This window comes from Lycium barbarum, chromosome 10, assembly GCF_019175385.1.
Source record: "Lycium barbarum isolate Lr01 chromosome 10, ASM1917538v2, whole genome shotgun sequence".
Taxonomy (NCBI): Eukaryota; Viridiplantae; Streptophyta; class Magnoliopsida; order Solanales; family Solanaceae; genus Lycium; species Lycium barbarum.
This window is the reverse complement of record NC_083346.1, coordinates 7,029,285-7,053,524: the sequence shown is the minus strand read 5'-3', so window position 1 is coordinate 7,053,524 and position 24,240 is coordinate 7,029,285. Positions and strand designations below refer to the sequence as shown.

The following is a 24,240-nucleotide window of genomic DNA, read 5'->3' as shown; positions in this document are numbered from 1 at the left end:
ACTGTTACACCTCGTAAATTTTCCCGTGAACGTACAATGAATAGACTAATGAAGAATACGAGTATACGATGTTTTAATGAGAAGGGAACGACGTTTGACCACCTTAAGTAAGATTTCAAAGGCAATGGGAACAAGAGATAAGTTATGATCCACAATGACTAATTATCGGTTCTGAAGACGTGAAAGTTGCAGATTTGCACTTTGGCCCAGTTAGTCGTAAAGTGAAATATGGACCGTAAAGTGGTATACGGCCCGTAAACCACCATGTCGTATTCCAACTTATCAAACTTCAACTTTCTGTCAAATGTTTAAATGGTTAAATACGACTTAGAATACGGACCGTAAATTGAAATATGGCTCGTAAACTGCGATTGTAAATCACCATGATCCTCAGCATACCTTTCTGGTTTTGATATGCTTAAAGACGACCACGATATACGGCCCGTAAACTGGAATACGGACCGTAAACTGGGTTTACGACCACTGTACACTTCGACTACTGTTCATTCTGGATTAGATTTTAAGTCATTAAAAGGAGACCTAACCTCATTCAATTCATTTCATCTTCACGATATTTCTCTCTAGAAACCTCTAGAATACTCTCTACTCTTCATCACAAGAAAACCAAAGGAAATCCATAATCAATAACACCAAATCAATGAAATAAAGTGTGTGAAACCTAGCTAAAGTTCATCTCTCTCAAGAAAATCCAAAGGAAGTGAAGTAGGGTTTTGGGTGCTAGAGGAGTCATCCCATTCAAAGTTTGTTCAACCATCATCTAAGGTAAGTTTCATGACTAAAGCATGTTGTTTAAGGTATTGGAAGGTTAAGATACTTGAATTATCGAAAGACATGAGAAATGGGTCATTAATGAGTGAATAGTGTCATGTTTGGATGGTAGTTGGATTGGATCATAAATGTTGGGGTGTTGTGATTGTGAATACGTTATAAATGATATTTAGGCCATGGAATAAGTGTGATACATGAGAAAACGCGATAGTAAGCTATAACCATAAATGTGGAGAAATTGAAGAGAAATGGTGGATTGTGGTCAATGTATATGAATGATGATTATTGATTGCAATATTGTGAATGTTGTTGTGAGTGTTTGGGAGTTGATATAGCATATGGGAAAAGTAGTATAAACCAAGGAAGTGCCATCCTTTCGTCCAATTTACATCGTTAAGCTTCTATTTTATTAGATTATTAATTGTATTTTTTTATCACAACTTGTAGTCAAATTTCTTGATGATCTCTATTACTATTATTACAACTACAACTACTACTACTACTACTACTATTATTATTATTATTATTATTATTATTATTATTATTATTAATCTTGAACTTGGACGATTTTTTCAAACAAATTCGGGTCCAAACTTCTGTCATTTTTTTTCTTGGCATATTAGATGAAAAGAGGAAAGTTTCGATTTTGCAATTAAGGCGGATATTAAGCTATGATTTTTATGATTACTAGTAAGAAATTAAGGTGAATGAATTAAGGAAATAAAGTGGAATGGAAAAGAGAAGAGAAAATCAAATTAGAATAAATGAAAGAATATAAAAGGCACAAAGAAAGGGATTTTGTAGCCGTGGAATTTCGACGAGAATTCGGGAATGTTTGATTTTAACGAAATTTAGAGATGACGGGGTCTTAGGAATTTTGAGTAAATAACAATGAGTTATGTATATTTGGTTTTGGGGGTAACCTGATGCCTTTAGGGATTTTTAGTTGGAAAGGAATTATGGGCTGGATAGAAACTTTAGGAAATGGGTGAAAAAATCTGTTTGGTTTATTTGCGGAATATAGTAATTTCAAATAGATTTTCTCGATTTTCATAATGATAATAAAAGTAGAGGGACAAAATATTTTGGTAAATAATTTTATCACTTGTAATAGTAAAGTAATCATAGAAACATAACAACAACTATAAGTGTGACGCTAATATAAAAAATATGTTTAAATAAATATTTATAGAGATACGAATAGGATTAACACTGCAATTAAGCCAGAAGGAGAATAAATGCATGAGTGATTTTTTTTTCTAGTAAAACGAAAAGGTAGTAGTAGTAATAATAATAATAATAATAATAATAATAATAATAATAATAATAATAATAATAATAATAGTAATAGTACTAGTAATAGTACTAATAATAATACTAATACTAATACTAATAATAATAATAATAATAATCAAGAAATTTAACGAAATGTTGTGATAAAAAAATATAATTAATATTCTAATAAAATAGAAGCTCAACAATGTAAATTGGACGAAAGGATGAACAAAATTGGGCATCAACATGGAACTGTTAGAAATAAGGGTATATTAGACCCCATAGGTGGATGTCAGGGGTATTTGGGGGCTCAAAGGTGGATGAAGTGTATTTTTGCATCAATTCTAATAGTTCGAGGGTATTTTAGGCCCCTTTTCGTTTTTTTTAATATGGGGTTCACTTTTTTTTATTGATATTACTTGATTTTGTTAATATGGGGTCCACTTTTTTTTATTTTTTATATTGCTTGATGTCGTTTAGTATGGGGTGCACTTTTTTTTTGGACATTATTAGTTTGTACTATTTTTATGCATATAATATATATACATATACTATGTTCAAAACACGATTAATATAACATTGTAGTTTGTGTTCCGTATCTAAAACTTTATTATATTAGTGTTTGCTACGAATATAAAGTCTGCACTTTGTTTCTTTAACATTATATTTTTTTTAATACGGGGTTCACTTTTTTTTTTGGATATTGCTTGATTTTGATAATATGGGGTTCACTTTTTTTCCCATGAGTTTGGAGGTGGTGAGTTTCATTTTTTTTCTTCCTTTTTTTTTTAAATTGCTCGGTGTTATTTAGTATGACCCCCCCCCCCTTTTTTTTAAGGGACAATGGACGACGAAGCATGGGTCTAAACCCATGCTTTATATAGTTTCTTTTTTTATTATTTTTTTTATTGCTTGATGTTGTTTAGTATGGGGTCACCCTTTTGGACATTATTAGTTTGCACTATTTTTATGCATATAATATATATATATATATATATATATATATATATATACACACACACTATGTTCAAAACACGATTAATATAACAATATAGTTTGTGCTCCGTATCTAAAACTTTATTATATTAGTGTTTGCTATGAATACAAAGTTTGCACTTTTTTTTGATATTGTTTGTTTTTTAATATGGGATTCACTTTTTTTTTTTTTTATATTACTTGATTTTGTCAATATGGGATACTATGTTCAAAACACGATTAATATAACATTGTAGTTTGTGCTCCGTATCTAAAACTTTATTATATTAGTGTTTGCTACGAATACAAAGTCTGCACTTTTTTTTTTGACATTGTTTGTTTTTTTAATATGGGATTCACCTTTTTTTTTTTTACATTACTTGATTTTGTTAGTACGGAATCCACCTTTTTTTTTCCCGTGAGTTTGGAGATAGTGGGTTCCACTTTATTTACTTCTTTTTATTGCTCGGTGTTATCTAGTATGGGGCCCATCCCCTTTTTTTTAAGGGACAACGGACGACGAAGCATGGGTCTAAACCCATGCTTTATATAGTTTCTTCTTCCCATGCTTTATATAGTTTCTTCTTCTTTTTTATTTTTTATATTGCTTGGTGTTGTTTAGTATGAGGCCAACCCTTTTGGACATTATTAGTTTTCACTATTTTTATGCGTATAATATATATATATATATATATACACACACTATGTTCAAAACACGATTAATATAACATTGTAATTTGTGCTCCGTATCTAAAATTTCATTATATTAGTGTTTGCTACGAATACAAAGTCTGCATTTTTATTTTGACATTGTTTGTTTTTTTTTTAATATGGGATTCACTTTTTATTTTTTATTTTTTATATTGCTTGATTTTGTCAATATGAGATACTATGTTCAAAACACGATTAATATAACATTGTAGTTGTGCTCCGTATTTAAAACTTTATTATATTAGTGTTTGCTACGAATACAAAGTCTATATTAGTGTTTGCTACGAATACAAAGTCTGCACTTTTTTTTTTAACATTATTTATTTTTTTAATATGAGATTCAATTTTTTTTTATTATATTGCTTGATTTTGTTAATACGGTATCCACTTTTTTTTTCTCGTGAGTTTGGAGATGGTGAGTTTCACTTTTTTACTTTTTTTTTTTTAAATATTAGTTGGTGTTTTTTTATTATTAATTGATGTTTAATATGAAAGCTACACTTTTTTTTTTTTAATACTTAACGGACGACGAAGCATGAGTTGAGACCCATGCTTGTGTATAGCAGTAAAGTAAAGTAAAGTTGCCAGGTCACAAAGCACTGTTTGGATGTTTGAAACAACGATTCATTTTTATTTTTCTCCCAACAGGCGCGAAAACCAAAAAGTACCCGCAAATTATTCCCACCAATAGGCGGGAAACAAAACTAAACCTCAAATCTTTTCACAAATTTTAAAAAATTCTACCAAAAACACTAAACACAAACACGCGGCACTTCCTTTCATTAATTCCCCCTCCACTATTTCTTGTCTCTTCATTTCTCTCATTTCTAGGGTTTGTGATTCAATCTTCCTCTACAAGTTTCTCGAAACTGTTCTAGAGTCTTCTAGAAGGTTCATTTTCAGTTGAATCGAAGCAATGTCGGAGCCGATGATGATTGATGAAGTGAAAACGGACGGTTCAGATCGAACGGTGAAGAAAACGATGAAGAGAAAGAGATCTAGTTTAGTGATAGTGGAAACTCCTGAAGTGAAAATGGCGAAAATCGAAGCGTTAAAAGAGGAAATGAAGGGATTAGTTGAGTATTATAAGGAATTAATGGAGAAAAAAGTGATGGAAATGGAAATGGAAATGGAGAATATGAAAGGGTTAGGGTTAGGGTTGAATGGTGTGATTGCTTGTATGTTGGAGGAAAGTAAGCTTTCGTTATCGAAATTAGTGGATATGATTTATGAGAAGATTAGTAGTGATAATGATAGTGAGTTTAGTGGTAATTGTAGTAAGGTTAGTGTGAAAAGTGCTGTGATTTTGATTGGGCAGAGGATGTTTTACGGAATGCCGGATGTTGATGCTGATGTATTGGAAGATGAATCTGAGAATGCTCTTTGGTGTTGGGAGGTAATTTTTTTTTTTTTTTTTTGAAATTATAGATTTTGTTATGTAATGTGTTTTAGATATATATACATTTTGAGATAATGGTATAAACTACACTTAAAGTATCACTTTTTTTTTTTTTTGATATATACATTTGATGATTAGTTCAGTGAGGAAAGACAAACACTTGATATTTCAGGTAAGAAATTCGCAAAAAAGTGATAATGTTTTTTGGGTTTTCTAACTTATTGCAATTCTTAATAACTTGTAGCAACTCTTCGGCGGGGAAAAAAAGTTATAGAAACTCTTGATGTTGGATTGGCACTACAAATCTAATCCAAATTTTTATGAATATTGAAAGTGGCAATTAAATCTTCTATCGATATTACTATGTGACTTACATTTATGTGTTTAGTCGAGAAACTTTTGGTTACCGAATTTTTCGATTTTCTAAAAACTATTTTTTGGCATGTGGGTGTTTCGTTGTGCAACTTTTTGTAAATAGATGGTATAACTCTTGAATCATCAGATTTTTGGGTATTGGGAGGTGGAAATTTTCAAAACTATAATTTATGTTCTCTAGTGGTTTTTAGATCTTTATTTATGTTTTTTTTTGGGTGTTCTAACTTATAGCAACTACATCCTCCGGTTCATAATAAGTGTCTACTTAGTCCTTTTATTTTGGTTCAAAATAAGTGTCCACTTGCATAATCAAAAGCATATTGATTGGCGATTTGCTCTGCTTGGAGAACTTGCTTGATTGGAAGAGTTTTCCCGTTGAACAACTATTATGAATAAATGTATTGCCCTCAAGAAGGAATGGACTTTATTTTTCCAGATTTGCCTTGGTTAAGTGCTAAGTGTAGATCCTAGTGTGTCAAGTCAAAATACCTATTCTTTTTTAGGAGTTTGTATTTTCATAAGGGGTGTGCTAAAGGCTAAGTGGTTCACTTAATTTGAACCGAAGGGAGTATTGAAACTTCAGATTTTTGGGCCTTTTTTAATGTTTCCATTGAATTTGCCAATTGAATCTTCTACCGATACTACTATTTGACTTACATTTATGTCTTTACCAGAAAAACTTTTGTTTCCTAATTTATTGATTTTCAAATTTTTGTTTTGGGAGTGAGCGTTTCATTATGGGAGCTTTTTGTTGGTAGATGGTACGAGTGATCGTTTTAGATTATTAATTCGGCTTATTTATGTTGATTATTGCTTCTAATGTTTAGATTGCATCCACTTTGCTGCTTAATGTGTTAAATGAGTGTCTTGTTTCAATAGTATATCTGCTTGGCATTAATGTACTATTCGTTGATTAATTTCAAGTTGATGCGGAAATTTCTGATTAAATTTAATGTTGAAATGGAAATTTCTTGTAATCTTGCATATTTATGCTAGTTACTCAATATGGTACGCGTGTCAACCTTTCAATTGGGTGATTGAACTTTTGCATACCAATTCAGTGAATGCATTTTATTCTAGAAAGTGGATACCCATATACGACAACTCAGCCTGCAATTTATTCCATTTACGTGTTAATGATACATTTGTCTCATCTGTTTCAACCGACAAGGTAGTGTAATATAACATGCTAATGCTTAAGCAATTCTTCTCTTATTTTATAGACAAGAGACCTTAAATTGTTGCCAAAATCTGTCCGGGCTACTCTGAAGATTCGCCGGACTTGTCGGAAAAAAATCCATGAGAGAATTACTGCTGTCTCAGGTGAGTGAATACTGAAAACTGTACATGTCAATCCATCTGTGTGAAAAAGACATTCTATTAAGTTTGATATATTTTTTGTACTTCATATATCCATGTCTCATGTGATAAGGTGGCATCAGGACATGTTTGGGGATTTGTTATTTGTGTCAAGCCTGTGAAGCTGATGATTTTTAGAGATTCCCAAGTTTTTACTGGTTTCTTTGTCTTCTGGTTGGGTTTGTGACTAGATCTCCCAGTTATGTTTCTAGTATTTATATTTATAGGAACCAGATCTTGTTCTTTTATTGGTTAACAGGTAATATTGTACACTTGTAGTGGTCGGCTAATAAATGATTGAAATTTATTATTGATCATTTTTAGTTTGTTCAAATTGGTGATACGACAATGAATACCCACATACAATGAATACACATAGTGAATGTTGAAGTGATGTTCGCCAAGCTTCAGGCTTTTAGCTTCATATATCCCCTCTCAAATATATGTTTTAAAACACTTTGGTATCTTTTGTTTTGAGAAGAAAAAAGAAAAACCTTCTAAAGAAAATTTTGCTATATCTCAAAAGATCTAAAAAGATGGCGCCTTTAGAGATGGAAGTTGAGCGCTCTGAAAAGCTTGCATTTTCTTGTTGGGTGGTTACTCTAGAGTTAGAGTTTTCTTGTTACAAGAAAGCATAATAACTAAGAAAATGAGAAAGAAGATCCAGTATTAGCTTCAAAACTGTATGAACCTGTCATAATTTATCAAGTTAGTCTAAGCATGTCAAGAATGACTGCTTATACCCATGCTATCCCTAATACTTCTATCAGCCCCTACAGCTAGAAGAGTGAGGTAGTTTGAGTACCAATGTGATGCTCTGCTTTTGGTAATTGTACTATCTATAGTGTCAAAATATTCATTTATGGCATAATCTGTAGTACTGCTGCTTCTAAGCATTGGCTTATTTGATTTGCTTGTATTCTGGATATACTCGGTCAGGTTTTCAGCGAGGATGACTATTTCTAGTTGTATAGCCACAAAAATATAAACTGAATATGAATGATACAGAAACTTGATCAGATATTTGGACCAGTTTCTATTGGTAGACTCTATGATTCTTATCCATTTGATATCATGTGCCAGAGCACACACCATTGTTCCTTTAATTCATTCAAGGCAGTTCCTTTAGGATTTCTTTTGGTCTAATGATTTCTGTTCATTTTGTTTCCTCTATGGAAACATTTGTTGGTTGGTTTGCTTTAAATTTGAAAATCATGAAACACCGATGATCTATTCGGTTGTCTCTCAATGAGCTCAGAATCTTGATAGGCTGAAGTATTTGTGTTTGTCATTTATGACAGCTTTGTTGACTGCACTAGAAAAGGTAGAAACTGATCCAAACTGCACCCAAGAACAGCTGAAAGCTTCTGAAAAGCTTGCCAAAGTATTAAATGAGGCAGATATCCGCTTGTTAGTTGCAAGCATGGAACAGAAAAATGGTGCTGAAACGTATGTGATATCTATTTCTTCTCTAGTATTGTTTTTCTATATCTCTCCTCTTTCCAATTGTTAACTTAAATCTCTTGATTGGTGAAGGGCTGAGAAGTCAGTAAAACGAGAGGAGAAACTTTTGATCAAGCAGTTAGAGAGAAACAAGCGAGAAGCTGAAAAAGAGAAGAAAAAGATGGAGCGTGAAGTTCAGAAGGAAAAGTTGAAAAGTGTGAGTCATTCTGTTCGACCTGTTAATTAAATACTTGTTGCTGTTGGCATATGCTTAGAAGTGTTCTATTGGTGGTTTGATACTGTTCACGAAACTATTAGTGCTGTACTGTTAAATAGAAGAAGCATATCAAGCCTTACTGGTTTGTGGTACCCTTGTTTTGTGATACTGGGTACGCCTTCAAAATAAGTTCCTGATTGATCCTTTTTGATGGCCAAATCTCTCTCTGTGCAGGAAAAAGAGCTAAAACGGCTACAAAGTGAAGCAGAGAAAGAGGGAAAGCGGTTTGAGAAAGAAGAATCTAAACTGAAAAAGCAGATGATGAGGGAGCAAGAAGAAGCTGAGAAAGATCGACGCCGCAGGGAAAAGGAGGAAGCTGAAGTTAAAAGGCAACTTACTTTACAAAAGCAAGCTTCAATGATGGAGCGCTTTCTTAAAAGAAGCAAAACTAATTCTCCTTCTCAGAATAGCCTGACCGTAGAAGAGCAAGCTTCTGATTTTGCCTCCAGCAAATGTGAAAAGATGGCTGAATCTGTTACTCTCTCAATGGACTCAGTCCTTACACAAAATGATGACTTTAATGCTGATGATTTGTGGAAGTTAGTTTCTATTTTTTTTTCTTCATTTTAATGTGGTATGTTTTGTTTTTTGGTATCTACATAAATGTTGCTTGGATTTTCTTTGCAGGTCACACTTAACTTCATGGCATTGCTTAGGTCGTTCAATTCATTCAAAAGGAAAAGTTCATTGGGGAATCCGTCGAAAGCCCAAGACAAATGTAGTGAAGGAAATTAAGCTAACAGCCAGTAGAGGACAAGACGATGAGGATAATTCAGAGAAACTAGTTGATGGATGGGCTGAGCCTAACAGCAATACCAGATCATGTAATGCTGGTGAGGTCAATGCTATTCCTTGTCCCCAGAAGGGATTAATGAGGAGACAATTGTTGCAGTTTGATAAGTGCCACAGGCCTGCATTTTATGGTGTTTGGCTGAAGAAAAGGTGAGCTATGTTGTGATTCATGTATTATGCAATTTTATCCTTGACTATGTTAAAATCTTTTTACTTCAGAAGCAATATTTTGTTGAAAATCCAAATACTAGTCATGCTTATAGCGTGTTGGGACAATTGATCTATTATCAACTAAAGTACTTTGGTCCATGATTTAGTTGATTGTTAGGATTCTTTCTTCATTAAAGTTTCCAGTAGTGAAGTTATCTTCAGTGCAAGAGAAGAAAAGTTAACCTACAGCCCTTGCCTGTATGTGTTTCTGGCAAATATTAGAGTATTATAGCATCTTCTTTTTAAGTGTTCAACCTACTATCATAAGTTTATTTTTCTAGTGTTTGTAATGAAACATTTTCCAGATTAACTTTTTCGTTCTGATTTAGTGAGTATTTTCCTTTTGGAGATGGCATTTGCTTCAGCTATTAATGTGATATACATATATTCAAGCTCCATATTAAGTTTTGTCCGGTGTACTATTCATTTATCAATATCTTGAGTGTTACCATGTTCGCATGGGTGTCACCGGATGTGTTTTCTTCCACTATCTCCTTTCTTCTTTTACTGATATTGTGACTTTTCTCATCAGCCAAGTTGTTGGAGCACGTCACCCCTTTGCAACGGATCCAGACTTAGATTATGAGGTTGATAGTGATGAGGAATGGGAAGAGGTATTTCTCTGATTATTTCTAATAATGTCTGTGAATTATGACGATTGCTAACTATTGATTAAAATAGGAGGAACCCGGTGAAAGTCTGTCAGATTGTGATAAAGATGATAATGAATGTTTGGAGGAAGAATGTTCAAGAGATGAAGATGAAAGTGAAGATGGGTTTTTTGTGCCAGATGGGTATCTCTCAGATGAAGAGGTATGTCAGTCTTCAATACTCACATTTCTTATGGAAACTACTGAATTCATGGCGCCCACACATTATGTTAATACATTGTGCAACACACTGTTCTATTTCCTTGGTTGATGAGTTTGTGCTTTGCATGATTTGCCGATATTGTGTTATAACAATAACTGAGAACCCCCGCTGATGATGTGATGCATCTTCCTTTGAATTGGACATTCCTGCATAGCTTGCATCTTCTGTAGTTACTGGAATTAGTGAATTATGATATCTATAAACCTTCTATCATTTTCTATGAGTACTCGAACATTTTCCATCTTACTAAATGACCCTGGCATAGGTGGTTGTTTACTTAATATGTGATGTTTTCTTAACATACTGGTGGTATGTCAAACCTACAAAATTGTGATACTCCTTTGTTCCATTTTATCTGTTCGTAGTTTAAATGTGCTTATAGTTTTACTAGGTATATGTGACTTGTATTTTAAATGAATTTTGAATTTTTGAAAGAAACAAGAGTTGTGTAAAATATAGTTATTTAAAGAATCACAGTAAGCCTTTGGGATGTCACAAATGGAGAATACATTTTAATATATTGGGACTGAGTGTTCTCTTTTGGTATTTGAGAGAACTTTATTACACTACTACATATCAGTGGAAGCAGGCCAACCACTGAAACCTTCAACTGCAGCAGGTGTATCTCTATGGTATTAACACTAGTAATGAATATAACCTACTTTCTGTATGTCAATGCTACTATACCAAAAGCTACTCGGTTGAAAGAAGCTGAGAGCAATGGTGATTTTGAGTGTTGCACCTGCAGTTACTAGTAGCCCATTTCCTTTGAGATGAAGAGCCTTTCATGGATAAATTTCATATTAATCCATGCTTAAGGAAAAAAACAAAAAGTCTAACGTTTCTTTATGCGGCTTCTTTGAACTTGTTCACATTTCATCATGCGGCTCCTTTGAACTTGTTCACATTTCATCATGCAGGGTGTACAAGTTGACAAAGTGGAATCTCATGATGCAGAAGGGTCTAAAATTTTGTCTAGTTCCGCACAGGAAGTACCGGGTGAAGAGTTTGCTAAGCTGCTTCGGCAGCAGAAATATCTTCACAACTTGACTGAACAGGCTCTTAGGAAAAACAAGCCACTTATTATATTGAATCTTATGCATGAGAAAGCTCCCCTGATATCTGCTGACGAACTGACTGGAAATGAGAAAGTCGAACAAATGTGCCTGGGGGCATTGGCCATCTGTTCATTTCCTGGTCATTCATCTATACCGATATCCACTTGTAATGATGAGGTTGAGGGAGATTCTGAGGCTTGCCCGTCAGGTAGCAAGTCAAGTTCCCCACAAATGGCATCTTCAGCTGCTCTAATGGACTCAGATTTACATCAAGTTGTAGGTTTTACCTTTCTTTTATCAATATTTTCCCCTCTTTTGGGAATTGGGTTCTGTCACAAACCCAGAGCAGATTTCCGACTTAAAAAAGTTTTAACTTTTTTTTTTTCCCTTCAGGTATCTGTTATTCAGTCATGCTCACATGGTATAAACAAGGTAGTGGAGTCTTTACAACTTAAATTCCCAAGTATTGCGAAGTCCCAACTGAAAAACAAGGTGCGGGAGATAGCAGAGTTTTTTGATGGTAGATGGCAGGTAATTTCCGACATATATCTCTTTTCTCAGTCTGGGTTACCGTCGTATTTTCAGAGTGAAGTTTCATTTACATAAAAGAGACCTCTGCAATCTGAAGGAGGTAAGATTTGGCAAAAGATGTCCAATTTTAGGATAGTCCATAAAGAATCACATCCAATATCATGTACCAGATGATAATATTTCTTGCTGATAAAGATACACTGCAGAAGCAGTATGATCCATGAAAGTTTACCTCAAATCTAATAAACATTCTAGATTCATTGCCAAGTTAAAATGTAAACAGGAAAATGCATGGGCCTAACCCTTTTACCCTTTGCTGGGAAGTGAAGGTAAAGCTTAATTCTGTCTTTTCAGCTTCTGTTCTTTAGTATTCTATCAGTTTTGTTAGAATTTTATAAAGGGGTTCCATCAGTGGTGGATCCAGCATTTTCACTCAGGGGGTTCGGAAAAAATAATAAAAGCTAAATATTAAAAATAATGCTGTCCTTGGAATCGAACCTAGGATGCTAGAGACAATTTTGAACACCCTGGACCGCTTGAATCTCTCTTGTGTAAATCGCTGTATGTTTTCATCCTATTCTAGTTTGCTTTGTGTCATGCCTCTTTCCACATTAGTAGATTGTTTTTGTATGCAACAGATTCATGTTACTTTCTTATGACATTATTGCCATCAGTTTTACTTGTTGGTCGTGGATTATTGCCTGATCAAGGAAGATTTTGATCCTTGCAATCTGAAATCTGGTTTATTTGCTGAAGAACACTGCAGTTGACTGATGCTGCATTCCTCTGGCTTTTGCAGGTTAGGAAGGATGTTCTTGTAAAGCTTGGGCTATCCGTATCACCTGGTATGCACCTCTCATGTGCTATTGCACTTGTTTTTTCCCTTAGGGACGGTGGGGTTATCCTATTTTTTCTTCCCTTTGGACTAAACATTTGCAGTGTTTCAACAACATAAAAATTCTGCTTCTATATTTTGTATGTTATAGCATCTATTATTAGCTTTTTCTTATTGTGAAGTTGTAACTTTTGATTATTGACAGAAAAAGGTGGCAGGACAAAGAGCATTGCTGCATTCTTTTCCAAGAGATGTTTGCCGCCTTCTGGAAAGACCATCAATCTGCATGAAACTTCCCCACAAGCATGCCAGAAAACTGCACATACAAACATGAATAAGAATCTAGACTCCTCTGTTTAATCTTTTTGGCTCCTTAGTTAAGTCTTCTCTTATTTTCGGTAACCCTTTTCCTATATAATAGATGCCTGCTTATGTACACCGGGTTTTGTAACATTTTGTATCTGGTCTTGTAAGTTGAAAGCTGTGCATCAGTTAACTGTCAGTAATTCCCCTTAATATCGCACAGTGCTGAATGTCCCTTGTATTTCTAATGTTGGGATGGTGCAAAGTTTTTGAACTTTAGAAAATCAAATATCCTTAACAAAGGAAAATAACTAGAATGTGTCCAGGTGTAGAGTGCATCTGCATGTTCTATATGTTTTCTTAATTGAATTTGCTGTGTATATAACATGGTTATGGTTTTCTATTAGTAAACTTACATTACATGGTTGTGATTTTTTGTTCTTGTGTATTCTCTTTGATTGTTCTTGATTTCAATTTACTAGTTCCAGTTTTATTGCTTTATTACTTGATCAAAAAAAAGATTTTAGCTTTTGTTGCTAAAGTTTGACCTAGGTTTCTTATTAACTTCATTAACCTACAACATTTTTATTTGGAAATCTTTATGTTAATTTGGTCTTTAGGTTGTTGAGAAATATCTAGCTCCTACATATTTCAGGCGTGTAAACAATCATTTATCCTTTCGTCTCAATTTCTCATTTTTTAATTGTCAAGGGTCGATTCTATTTGTGTAGAAACAAAATTATATTATAACAATAACAATTTGGTTTCAGTTCCAAACAAAATTAGGGAGGGCGAGCAGTGCAAACAGGTTATTAGTGTGATTAAGAAGTGAAGTCTACTAAGGATGAACAAGAAAAATCTAAAACCTTGATTTATGGTTATTAATATGAATCCAAAGGATGAACGATGGATATTTATTGTCCATCCGTTATTTTAGTACCCCCTCCCCCAAAAGGAAAAACTAGTTAACTTGGAATTTTCGTGTTGATTCCTACCTGAGATACTTGAAAGATTGAAATAAATGATCATAAGTTTAGGTATTCTCATAAGTTTAGGTATTCACTTAATAGTATAAATTAAGTGTTTTTCTTCTAGTACTTAATGCTCTTTATTTTGAGGGTGTATATGATATTTGGCTTCGAGAAGGGAAGATGTAAGAAAAAATACGAATTTGACCCTTAACCTGAGCAGCGGTGTAATTTTCTTTATTTTGCTAATTAGGTGCTTAATTTTAAAATTGTGATCAGCGGTGTAATTTTCTCTAGTTAGGGACATTGTAACTATTTTGTTGGCCCAGTCAAAATAGTTTGCTCTTTCAAATTGCCCTTGAATTTACTATTTATTATTTCATGTACTCGAGTATGTTTCCAATAAATCAAGATACTTTTAAACCCTTTTTGATAGCACATCTTTTTTCTATGTCTTATTTTTTCCCCTATTTTATTTAATTTTTACTTAGATTGACATAATCAATGTGGTAAATATAATCAATTTTGAGCCCTTTAAAAATGCTTAAAAGTTGTGAATAGTGATGATGTCATCGGATAAAAATAACTATTCACAAAAATGATCTAAAATAGTGATTATAATAACTTTGAAGAACTCATTTGGTATTGGAAGAGTATTCTGTCAATTAAATTTTCTTTAGTGATTCTTAATTGCAATTGCATTTTTCTTGATCTTATTTTTAATAAAAAAATTATTTTGAAAATATAAAGTTAGATTTAATGATTTAATACAATTATACAATAGAAAATAAGTTTTAAAACTTTTTAACAATTAATAGATTAAAATCTTGGAAAATAAAAGAAAAGGAACCTTTAAATTTTATTTAATTTGCTTAATTAAGAGGGATAGAAAAGAGGAAAAGATGCCACCAAGCATTCAACTCCTCAATTCCATAATTATTAAATATTGATAATGGCTCCTTTTCTTACAAACAATTTAATTTGTCAGAAATCATGTAATCCTTAAATGGTTGAGTAAGGGAATTTTCTTTTAAAAATAAAGCATCAGTGAGTTAATGACAAATTAAATTTAAGCTTTGTATTAATGAATTCAGCTCTTTTTTTAATTTCATCTAAACCTAGACTTTAATCATGTTTTAGCTTAAACCATTGTCACGTGAAATTATGAGTAGTTAATCAATAAATACCAAAGCATGCTATTCCTACCTCTAACTAGAAATTATATGCTCACAAATTCATAAAATATTAAAATGTCCTTTTCAATTTACGATTATAGGTAAGTTGAAGTGTTTATTGCCTAGCAAACTTACTTAAATTATCTTTGCCTCATTGATATATGTTTATTGCTTAGCAAACTTGCTTTCTTAAAACAATTCTTTTAGTAAATTATCTAATTACGTGATCAATAATACATGATTAAAAAACGATCATCTTAAAAGAGTTGTGCCTGAGAAACGTACATAATTTTTTTTTTTTTCAATTAAATCATTATGAAGTGCATTATTATCTTGATCTTGGGTCCGGACTCAGCACGGGCTTCACTGAACTAGTTATCAAAGAAGCTGGAAATCATCATGTCATACTAATTTAAAAGCGGAAAACCTCTAAATTAGAAATTAAGTTAATAAAATACTCATAAAAAATTGATGGACTTTCGTATCCTTTACGAATCAAATTATTCATTTGATATTTAATGTATAAAAATGTAAACTGTAAAGTCTTGGGGTTTAAAAGTATGTCTTAAAATTTTAAAGAAGCTGTTAGATGCATGTATCGAATTATTTACATTTTCTAGAATAACTCTTTAAATGCTAATTCATGTATCACTTTTTTAGATTCTTTTTTGACACATTTTATATTTATGATTTAATATAACTTATGAATACAAGTGATTTCACTTTGACAAAGAAAGATTTATCAAAATTTTCACAATTTTAAAATAGTTTGATGTGAATTTTTTTGTAAATCCTATATTTTAATTGATCTCACAGTCTTGATTATATACTTAATCAGCCAATTATAGAGTTAAATATTGTGTATATATTCTTAATATATGATAATAATAATAACTAATTCAAGTTGGTATTGTAAATCATTTTATGCAAAAACTACATTTCTTAGAACAAAATTCAAAAACAAAAACAAAACAAAAAAAAGATGCAATTTTATTTGCGAATCCAATTTATAAAATCTCTTTCGATTTGACATTTCTTATTGAAAGCATCGCTTTCAAGATTGAAAGTTGTACTTTTCAGTATATTAATGAGATAAAAACATCCATTAACATGATGTGGTGGGATGGGTAGGAGTTTTTCTACCCTCAATCAGGATTTCTAATTTGAGTCCTGAAAATGAAAATTTTTTGCTGAGAGTGCTGAACTTTCATAGCTCTTATTTTGGTAGTTAAATATACAAATTAAAGTGAAAACAATTCAGAGTAGACTTTAGGAAAGAAGGATAGTTCACTTTTGTGATTTTATTTCATTTTTTGCATGGATTGTCCTTAAAGGCACTGGTTTTTAATTTTTGTTCTTCGTTTAAAAAGGTGGCCGAAAATATCTCTAGGTTTTGGGTTCGAACTCCCGTTTAATTTTAAAAAAAAAATAGCAAGGCAAGGCTTCGTGAAAAGTCCGCAGTAGACTTTTAGTCATGCCTTAAGGCAAAGTCTACTGCGTAAGGCGGACTTCTCGCGAAGCCTTGCCTTGCATTTTTTTTTTGACTGAGCAGTAGTTCAAACCCAGAACCTCGAGATATTTTAGGTGAAAGACAAAAACAAAAGACCAACAATTTGAGGGACAAAAATTAAAGAACACCTCCAAAAGGCCAATCGTACAAATTGCCCATTAAATATAATAATTTTTTTGTGCAGATTGCGCTTCAAAAGCACTGGTCTGACAAGTGAGGGATGGCTCAGTGGTTAAGCACCTCCACTCACGACCGGTAGGTCCTGGGTTCGAGTCACACTGGAGGGGAAGTGTGAAAACACTATAAATCCTCCTAAATTAATTAAAATTTTTTTTTTAAAAAAAAAGCACTGGTCTTTAAGTTGTACCCCTTAAATTGGTAGTCTTTAAGTTTTGCCTTTCGCTAGAAGCCCCTTGGTTCCAGGTTCGAACCCTCGCTCAGTCAAAAATTAAAAATAAATTCGCAAGGCATAAGTTGGATTCGCAAGACAGAGTTTTGCATGCCTCAAACAGAATTTTGAATGCAAACTCTACCTGCAGGCATACAAAACTCTACCTGCAGGCAGAGTTTCGCCTAACTTTGGCCCGAATAGGCCTAACTTGCTACAAATTATACCTTGCAAATTTTTTTTTGACTGAGCAGGGATTTGAATCTCAAATTTCATGGTATTAAGCGAAGGGCAAATATTAAAGACCACCTCAAAATAAGGGCATTCTTGCGAATTGCCCAAATATATTACGTCCATTCACATGTTTCTATTTTGCTGATTGTATTATGTGTTAGATTGTTTTTAATTTAGTTATATACTAATAGAAATACTGAACAGCAATTAGGAAACTAGAAATAAAAAATTGAAGTGGGCTTGTGGAGTAAAATGTGATTATACCCAAAAACGAATTCACGATTTAAATTATTTTATGAGTTTAACATTTAAAGTTTTTAGTATTGAATTCATAATTACACCCAAAGAGATTTTTAACTTCTTTTTTTTCGGTTAGACAAACTCACTAGTTGCTCAATAATAATACAAAATTAACGAGAGTCTCTCCACCAATGCCACCTAAATTCTGAAGTAGAATTTTACATACCCACGGTTTATATACCCAACGGATTACAAAACTGGGGTTAGTTAAGAATCCCGGTTTTGTCCAAAGGAAAAAAAACATAAAGTAAAAAATTATAAAGACTAACAAAAAGCAAAAATACGCACTCTCTCACGTGTATACAATAATTATTAAAAATGGTAGTGAGATGATCAAGATCCCTTTACACTTAATTAGAACTTTTGGCTTCAAAGTTTTAGGTATTAAAAATTTCTATTAATGAGTGATTTTCTCTTAATTAGATTTTAAGCAACGCGAAATTAATTGATCAAGGCTTCTATATGATATGACATTAGGAAAATCACACTCCAAAAGCTAGCTAATGAAGTGGGAGAGTCCAGGACTATATAAACGCCACTCAACTCCCCATTTAACCATGTAGGACTCAAGTACCATTCCTTCCAATAATATCATAACACAATACATGATCAAATATCAGACAGAAAACAAAAAAAGAAGCCAAAAAGAACACTTCCCCTTAATTATGTCTTACACGATGAGAATCAGAATTAGTCGGAGTTCTAATGCAAGTATCAAAAACAGGACAACAACAATAACAACATACCTAGTATAATTTCACAAGTGAGATCTAAAGAGACTAGAGTGTACGCAGACATAACCTCTACCTTAACAGGTAGAGAGGCTGGAGACTGTTTATGATAAACCCTCGGCTCAAATAAGGCAGAAATACAACAATTATGAAAGTATTAAAAAAAATAAAGGACCAAAATGTCATTTGACGTAGTTTTGGTCAACTACAAGTTCAATTAATTTAATATCCAGTTGGCTTTTGTTGACTTGTAGCCTTTATATAAGTCCATTTGTACATGCAAAGTGTGTTAAGAGTGATCACAACTCAGGCGAAATAGTCGAGGTGAAATTAAAAACAGAGCATCATCAAGAATGGCACTCAACCTTAATGTCACACAAACCTTAAATTCCCACAAGAAAATGTTACCATTTCCTTCTTCAAAAATCAGATCTCCTCGAGTTTTCATGGCTTCAACACTTCATTCACCTTCTCTGTAAGTACTACTAGTACTACTTTTTTTTTTTAATTAATTTTAAGCATATGGGCATCTCTAAATGTGGTTTATTTTCCATTCTTTTGATCAAATGGGAAGTGGGTCGTTTTTGTTTTGTTTCTTTTATGTTTTCTTGTTTCAAGAATTGATTTTTAGCTACAATGGGGGTGCATTTTCATTTGAAGAAATAATGTTTCTACATATCATGGAAAATGATTTTATTATGAAAAATGTTTTGTACTGTACCACATGCACTGCATTTTGTGGTGTGTGTTTGTGATTGTAATTTTTTATGACACATCTAGTTGAGTGCTTTTTATTAATTTTTTTTTTTCAATTTTAAGCAAATGGTATCTCCCATTGTGTTTGTTTCGCCTTGTTTTGATCAGATGAGAAGTGAGTCATTTTTGTTTTGTTTCATTTATGTTGTTCTTGTTTCAAGAATTGATTTTTAGCTACACTAGGTGCAATTTCATATGATGGAAAAATGTTTGTATCATATGTTACTACATTTATTTTGTACATTTTGCTATTTTGCTGTCCCTGTTTTCTTTCATACCTTTCTGCATCGATTACATTTCTTTTGAGCCGAGGGTCTATTGGAAACAGCCTCTCTATCTCATAAAGGTAGAGGTAAGGTCTGCGTACATCTTACCCTCCCCAAACCCCACTTGTGGGATTACACTGGGAATGTTGTTGTTGTTGGAAAAATGTTTGTATCATGTAAAATGGGTATCTCTCAATGTAGTTTGTTTTCCTTTATTTTGATTCACTGGGAAGTGGGTCGGTTTTGTTTTGGCTTAATACTATTACTGGGTGCGGTGCATTTTCATATGAAGGAAAAATGTCTGTATCATGGAACATTTTTTGGTTACCCAAATACTGGAAAATGATTTTATAAAGAAAAATATTTTTGCTGTGTACCAAACGAAACTGCACGTTTCTGGTGTGTGTTAGTAATTTTGGTTTCTTGTATCTATTAATTGGATTGGTGAATGGTGGTGGTTGGTGTCAAGGAAGCTACTTTTTGTAAATTGGGAAATAGTGTCCTGTTTTGCTTTATGTGTTACTTAGTTTGTTGCATGGTGTCAATCTTGCTGACTTTAAATATGTCTTTTTCCTATTTATAGTAATGCATGTGCTATAAATATGACTTCTTTTTATGCTTCATTGAGCCGAGCGTCTTTCGGAAACAGCCGTCCTACCTGGGTAGGAGTAAGGTCTGCGTACACTCTACCCTCCCCAGACCCCACGATGTGGGATTTTCACTGGGTTGTTGTTTGTAGTAATGCATGTGCTAATAAGAACGAAATCGATGTGTTTTTGATTGTTACGTATATGGATCTGTGAATTTTTTCGTCTATTCGATGTTTGCTTCAAGTATCTCTCCAATGATTCTATTTTCTGTAAATTCTTCTTTAAACTTAGTTATATGCTTTAGATCTTGTTTATTTTGACTAGCTGTGTTTATGCATGCAGTGCCTGTGCTAGCCTTTTTTCTTTTGTCTAGACGATATCTATTCAGAAAGGTCCTAAGGAAATCTTAATTGGAGTTTTTTTTTTCCTGTGGGGGTCCAAGAGTTGTAAATTTCACCAACTGTGGTTGAGAAATTAGGTCTGACAGTGGTGTTCTATGCTTAATTCTCAATTTTTTGCTTATAGTAAATGTTTCCAATTACAGTTATGTGCATTATTCTTTTCTTGTTTGCAAGTAGTTGGCTTCTTCTACAAAAAGTTGTTTGGTACAGCTCAGCTTCTTTGATAGTTATGAATTGGCTGGCACTTATATCTCCTAGTATATTATTTCAGTAGTTAAAAGCTAACTTAAATTTCTGCATATTTACATTGCTTTAGTTTCTGTAAACTTATATACACAAAGTACAATTTATAGGTGACTGTGCTTAGGTTTATTGTTTGAGGGATGATTAATCTTGTTTGGGGATATAGGATTGCATACAATGTCATTGAGCATTCTTCAAATCTCTATATCTTTCTTTCTACAAATATATGAGATAAAGGTTTTAGGGTAAGAATAAGTGTAACGAACCGTATGCGCGGCCAGTTTAGCCCCTATGAAAAATACAAGTTAACTGAGATTAGACGAAATCGTAGTGCCTACTTGGAGATAATTCAGACTCATATCCTTATCAAAAAAAAAAAAAAAAAAAAAAGGTCTTCCGACTCATATTTTTCTCTCTTTTTACAAATATATCTTATTATTAATCTTGGAAAAGAAATTTTATAATAAATTCCTGGTCCTGTCATCCATCATTTTCGTGACAAAATCTGCAGACTGCAGTATTATGACACTATCTCTGTTAGATTTTTCTTTGTGAGGAAAAACTTGAATTCAAGGAATCCTTTCTATATGAATGGAACTTTGATGACACCTGGCTCTTTAGTTAGCATCACATCATAAATATATGAATAAGGGAGAGGGATTACGGTTGGGAAATTGTCATGTCAGGGACACCTTCTTATGCTGTAAGTTTGGCTTCTTCTGTTACTGTATTTTAGGGATAATAGCATGTTTGGTTCCTCGATATCACTTCTTATGATACCTTGCTTAGCACAATTACTCTTCAATTAGTTAAAATGTGCACTTTTGATCCCTTTGCTTGTGAGTCTTATAAATTACCAGAATTATTAATTGTCTGCCATTTAACTACTCATATGTTATGTTAAACTTGTATTGTTACTCCACATTTGAAGGTAATATAGTTCTAAAAACAGTCAAAAGTATAACATATTTCTTACATATAGGAACAAAAAATACACTACATTTTAATTAATTAAAGATCAAATGTGGCAAGATATCAGAATTTACCAATAATTGAGGGACTAAAGTGTTATTATCCCTGTATTTTATGGTCTTCAAAGTGAACAGTTTTGAACCTAAATCTGCTTCTGGTTTCCGCTAATTGCAGGGAATTCGGAAATGTGAAAAAGCTGTTCACTCCTCCACGAGAGGTGCATGTTCAAGTAACCCATTCCATGCCACCCGAAAAGATTGAAATTTTCGATTCTCTGCGTGGTTGGGCTGAAAACAATATCTTGGTGCACCTAAAGCCTGTCGAGAAATGTTGGCAGCCTACTGATTTTCTTCCCGATCCTGCGTCTGAGGGATTCGATGAGCAGGTCAGGGAGCTAAGGGAAAGGTGTAAGGAGATTCCCGACGACTACTTTGTTGTATTAATTGGGGATATGATCACGGAAGAGGCGCTTCCGACTTATCAGACCATGATAAACACTCTGGACGCCGTTCGTGATGAAACTGGTGCCAGCCTCACTCCCTGGGCTATTTGGACTAGGGCGTGGACAGCTGAGGAAAATAGGCACGGTGATCTTCTCAACAAATATCTTTATCTTTCTGGAAGAGTTGATATGAAGCAAATTGAAAAGACAATCCAGTACCTGATTGGTTCTGGGATGGTAAGATTTTTAATGGATCTTATGTTATCATATAAAACAATTAAGTATGAAAATGAGGATGAAGATATTATTAACTTCCAAAGTTTTCATGTGGAGTCTAATAATTTACATGCTAAAAATAGGTTAGCTGAGGCATATCCCATGCTGTCATAAGCTTTCTGATTTTTCTCCGTAGATGGTTATATGGTAGTTCAGATGTCAAATTACGAAAAGATTCTGATCGTATATTTTGCATGCACACACCCCTGATTATCAAGCTTTTTTCATTTTCCTGGGAGAGTGGATTTTCGTAAACAAACGCTGCTAAGTTATTTCTTCATATTCTTGTATATGATACAATACTTGGCCTTTTTTCCCTCTCTATTCCCTTCAACCCCATCTACTAGTAACTGCACATGATCATTGACTTAATACTTGCCAGCAAACTAAATACAGTGACACTTTTGGTATTTTAAGAAGCAATTTGTTTGCTAAGTTGTAGTTTGACACTTTGACTACCTAACCCATTGTATCCCTTGTCTATATAGTTTGCTAAGTTGTAGTTTGACACTTTGACTACCTAACCCATTGTATCCCTTGTCTATAGGCTTAAAATGCCAGTACTGCACTATCTTGCATTAGCTTTGGTGCCAGATTTTTTGGATACATTAGCTACATGTTTATAACTGTTCATTCTATGTAAACAACAAACATAGATTGTTAAATATTTGAAGGAGACTAAAAGTGTTAAACTTTTGCAAACTTAAAGGACCAAAATTATTCAGTCCATACTTAAGGGACTATTTTGAACCTGCACTGAAACATAATGGACCATTTTTGTCATTTTCTCTAAAAAGAAATCTTGAGATTGAACATGTTATATAACCATGTTTGCTCAATTTGGTTTGCACTTCACCACACTCTAATATATTTCCAGGATCCTCGCACGGAAAACAACCCCTATCTAGGTTTTATCTACACTTCTTTCCAAGAAAGGGCTACCTTCATTTCACATGGCAACACAGCTAGGCTCGCCAAGGAGCACGGGGATATGAAACTAGCACAAATATGTGGTACTATTGCTGCAGACGAGAAGCGCCATGAAACTGCATATACAAAGATCGTCGAGAAGCTACTTGAGGTTGACCCTGATGGCGCCGTAATGGCTATTGGTGACATGATGAAGAAAAAAATCTCAATGCCAGCTCATCTGATGTATGACGGGAGGGATGACAACCTTTTCGAACACTTCTCTGCTGTAGCTCAACGGCTTGGTGTATACACTGCCAAGGACTATGCAGATATTCTGGAATTCCTTGTGGCGAGATGGGAAGTGGAAAAGTTGACCGGTCTCTCTAGTGAAGGACGCAGAGCACAAGATTATGTATGTGGACTGGCTCCGCGAATTAGAAAATTGGAGGAGAGAGCACAAGCAAGGGCCAAGCAGCGAAGTTCCGTTCCTTTCAGCTGGATTTTTGGTAAAGAGATTAAGATATGAATGCAGTGTTGGAGGGCAATGTCATTACTTTCTTATCAGTATATTTGCCATAGATTTATGTTATGAAAAAACTTTGCTAGTATGGTATGAAGTCTGTGCAGTGGAGTTAAAGTTAGTCTTTGTTTTTCTTTTTGCAATTGTGTTTAGGCCATAGGGTTTTTACATAGTTATTATTAGCAATAAAGATGAACCTTTTGGTGCCCTTTTTATCTCTCCCTTTCAGGTCTTTTTTTTTTTTTGTATGACTTACTATGGATGATGATGAATCTAGGATATAAACTCTTAATCCTACTATATTTCCACTAGGCAGGGCCTATTTGCAACTAGCAAATGGTAACATAGCCG

General features: G+C 33.5%; 2 protein-coding genes across 4 annotated transcripts; both read left to right on the top strand.

The window, feature by feature from the left end:
- Nucleotides 1-4,401: 4,401 nt before the first annotated feature.
- Nucleotides 4,402-13,641, top strand: LOC132614020 (chromatin assembly factor 1 subunit FAS1). Its single transcript, XM_060328353.1, has 12 exons — nucleotides 4,402-5,146; nucleotides 6,748-6,847; nucleotides 8,185-8,332; nucleotides 8,420-8,543; nucleotides 8,778-9,142; nucleotides 9,231-9,545; nucleotides 10,138-10,219; nucleotides 10,287-10,418; nucleotides 11,399-11,812; nucleotides 11,930-12,067; nucleotides 12,867-12,912; nucleotides 13,108-13,641. Exons 1-12 carry the CDS (start codon nucleotides 4,667-4,669, stop codon nucleotides 13,260-13,262), a joined length of 2,499 nt encoding a protein of 832 aa, XP_060184336.1. The 5' UTR covers nucleotides 4,402-4,666; the 3' UTR covers nucleotides 13,263-13,641.
- Nucleotides 13,642-18,787: 5,146 nt separating this feature from the next.
- On the top strand, nucleotides 18,788-24,098 carry LOC132614118 (stearoyl-[acyl-carrier-protein] 9-desaturase, chloroplastic). 3 transcript variants are annotated; one of them, XM_060328483.1, is made up of 3 exons: nucleotides 18,788-18,986; nucleotides 21,914-22,418; nucleotides 23,335-24,098. In XM_060328483.1, the coding sequence occupies exons 1-3, from the start codon at nucleotides 18,865-18,867 to the stop codon at nucleotides 23,893-23,895; spliced, it is 1,188 nt and encodes a 395-aa protein (XP_060184466.1). In that variant the 5' UTR covers nucleotides 18,788-18,864; the 3' UTR covers nucleotides 23,896-24,098. The 3 variants fall into 3 exon arrangements, with proteins under 3 accessions (XP_060184466.1, XP_060184468.1, XP_060184467.1); XM_060328485.1 differs by lacking the exon at nucleotides 18,788-18,986 and adding an exon at nucleotides 20,327-20,601; XM_060328484.1 differs by lacking the exon at nucleotides 18,788-18,986 and adding an exon at nucleotides 21,196-21,470.
- Nucleotides 24,099-24,240: the final 142 nt, after the last annotated feature.

Bases quoted from the DNA above. Each gene is read 5' to 3' on its own strand.
- LOC132614020 (XM_060328353.1), top strand. From the start codon at position 4,667: ATGTCGGAGCCGATGATGATTGATGAAGTGAAAACGGACGGTTCAGAT. The intron at 10,220-10,286 runs GTATTTCTCTGA...TGATTAAAATAG, and splicing joins GTGATGAGGAATGGGAAGAG to GAGGAACCCGGTGAAAGTCT. The intron at 12,068-12,866 runs GTAATTTCCGAC...TGGCTTTTGCAG, and splicing joins TTTTTGATGGTAGATGGCAG to GTTAGGAAGGATGTTCTTGT.
- LOC132614118 (XM_060328483.1), top strand. From the start codon at position 18,865: ATGGCACTCAACCTTAATGTCACACAAACCTTAAATTCCCACAAGAAA. The intron at 18,987-21,913 runs GTAAGTACTACT...CGCTAATTGCAG, and splicing joins ACACTTCATTCACCTTCTCT to GGAATTCGGAAATGTGAAAA. The intron at 22,419-23,334 runs GTAAGATTTTTA...ATATATTTCCAG, and splicing joins ACCTGATTGGTTCTGGGATG to GATCCTCGCACGGAAAACAA.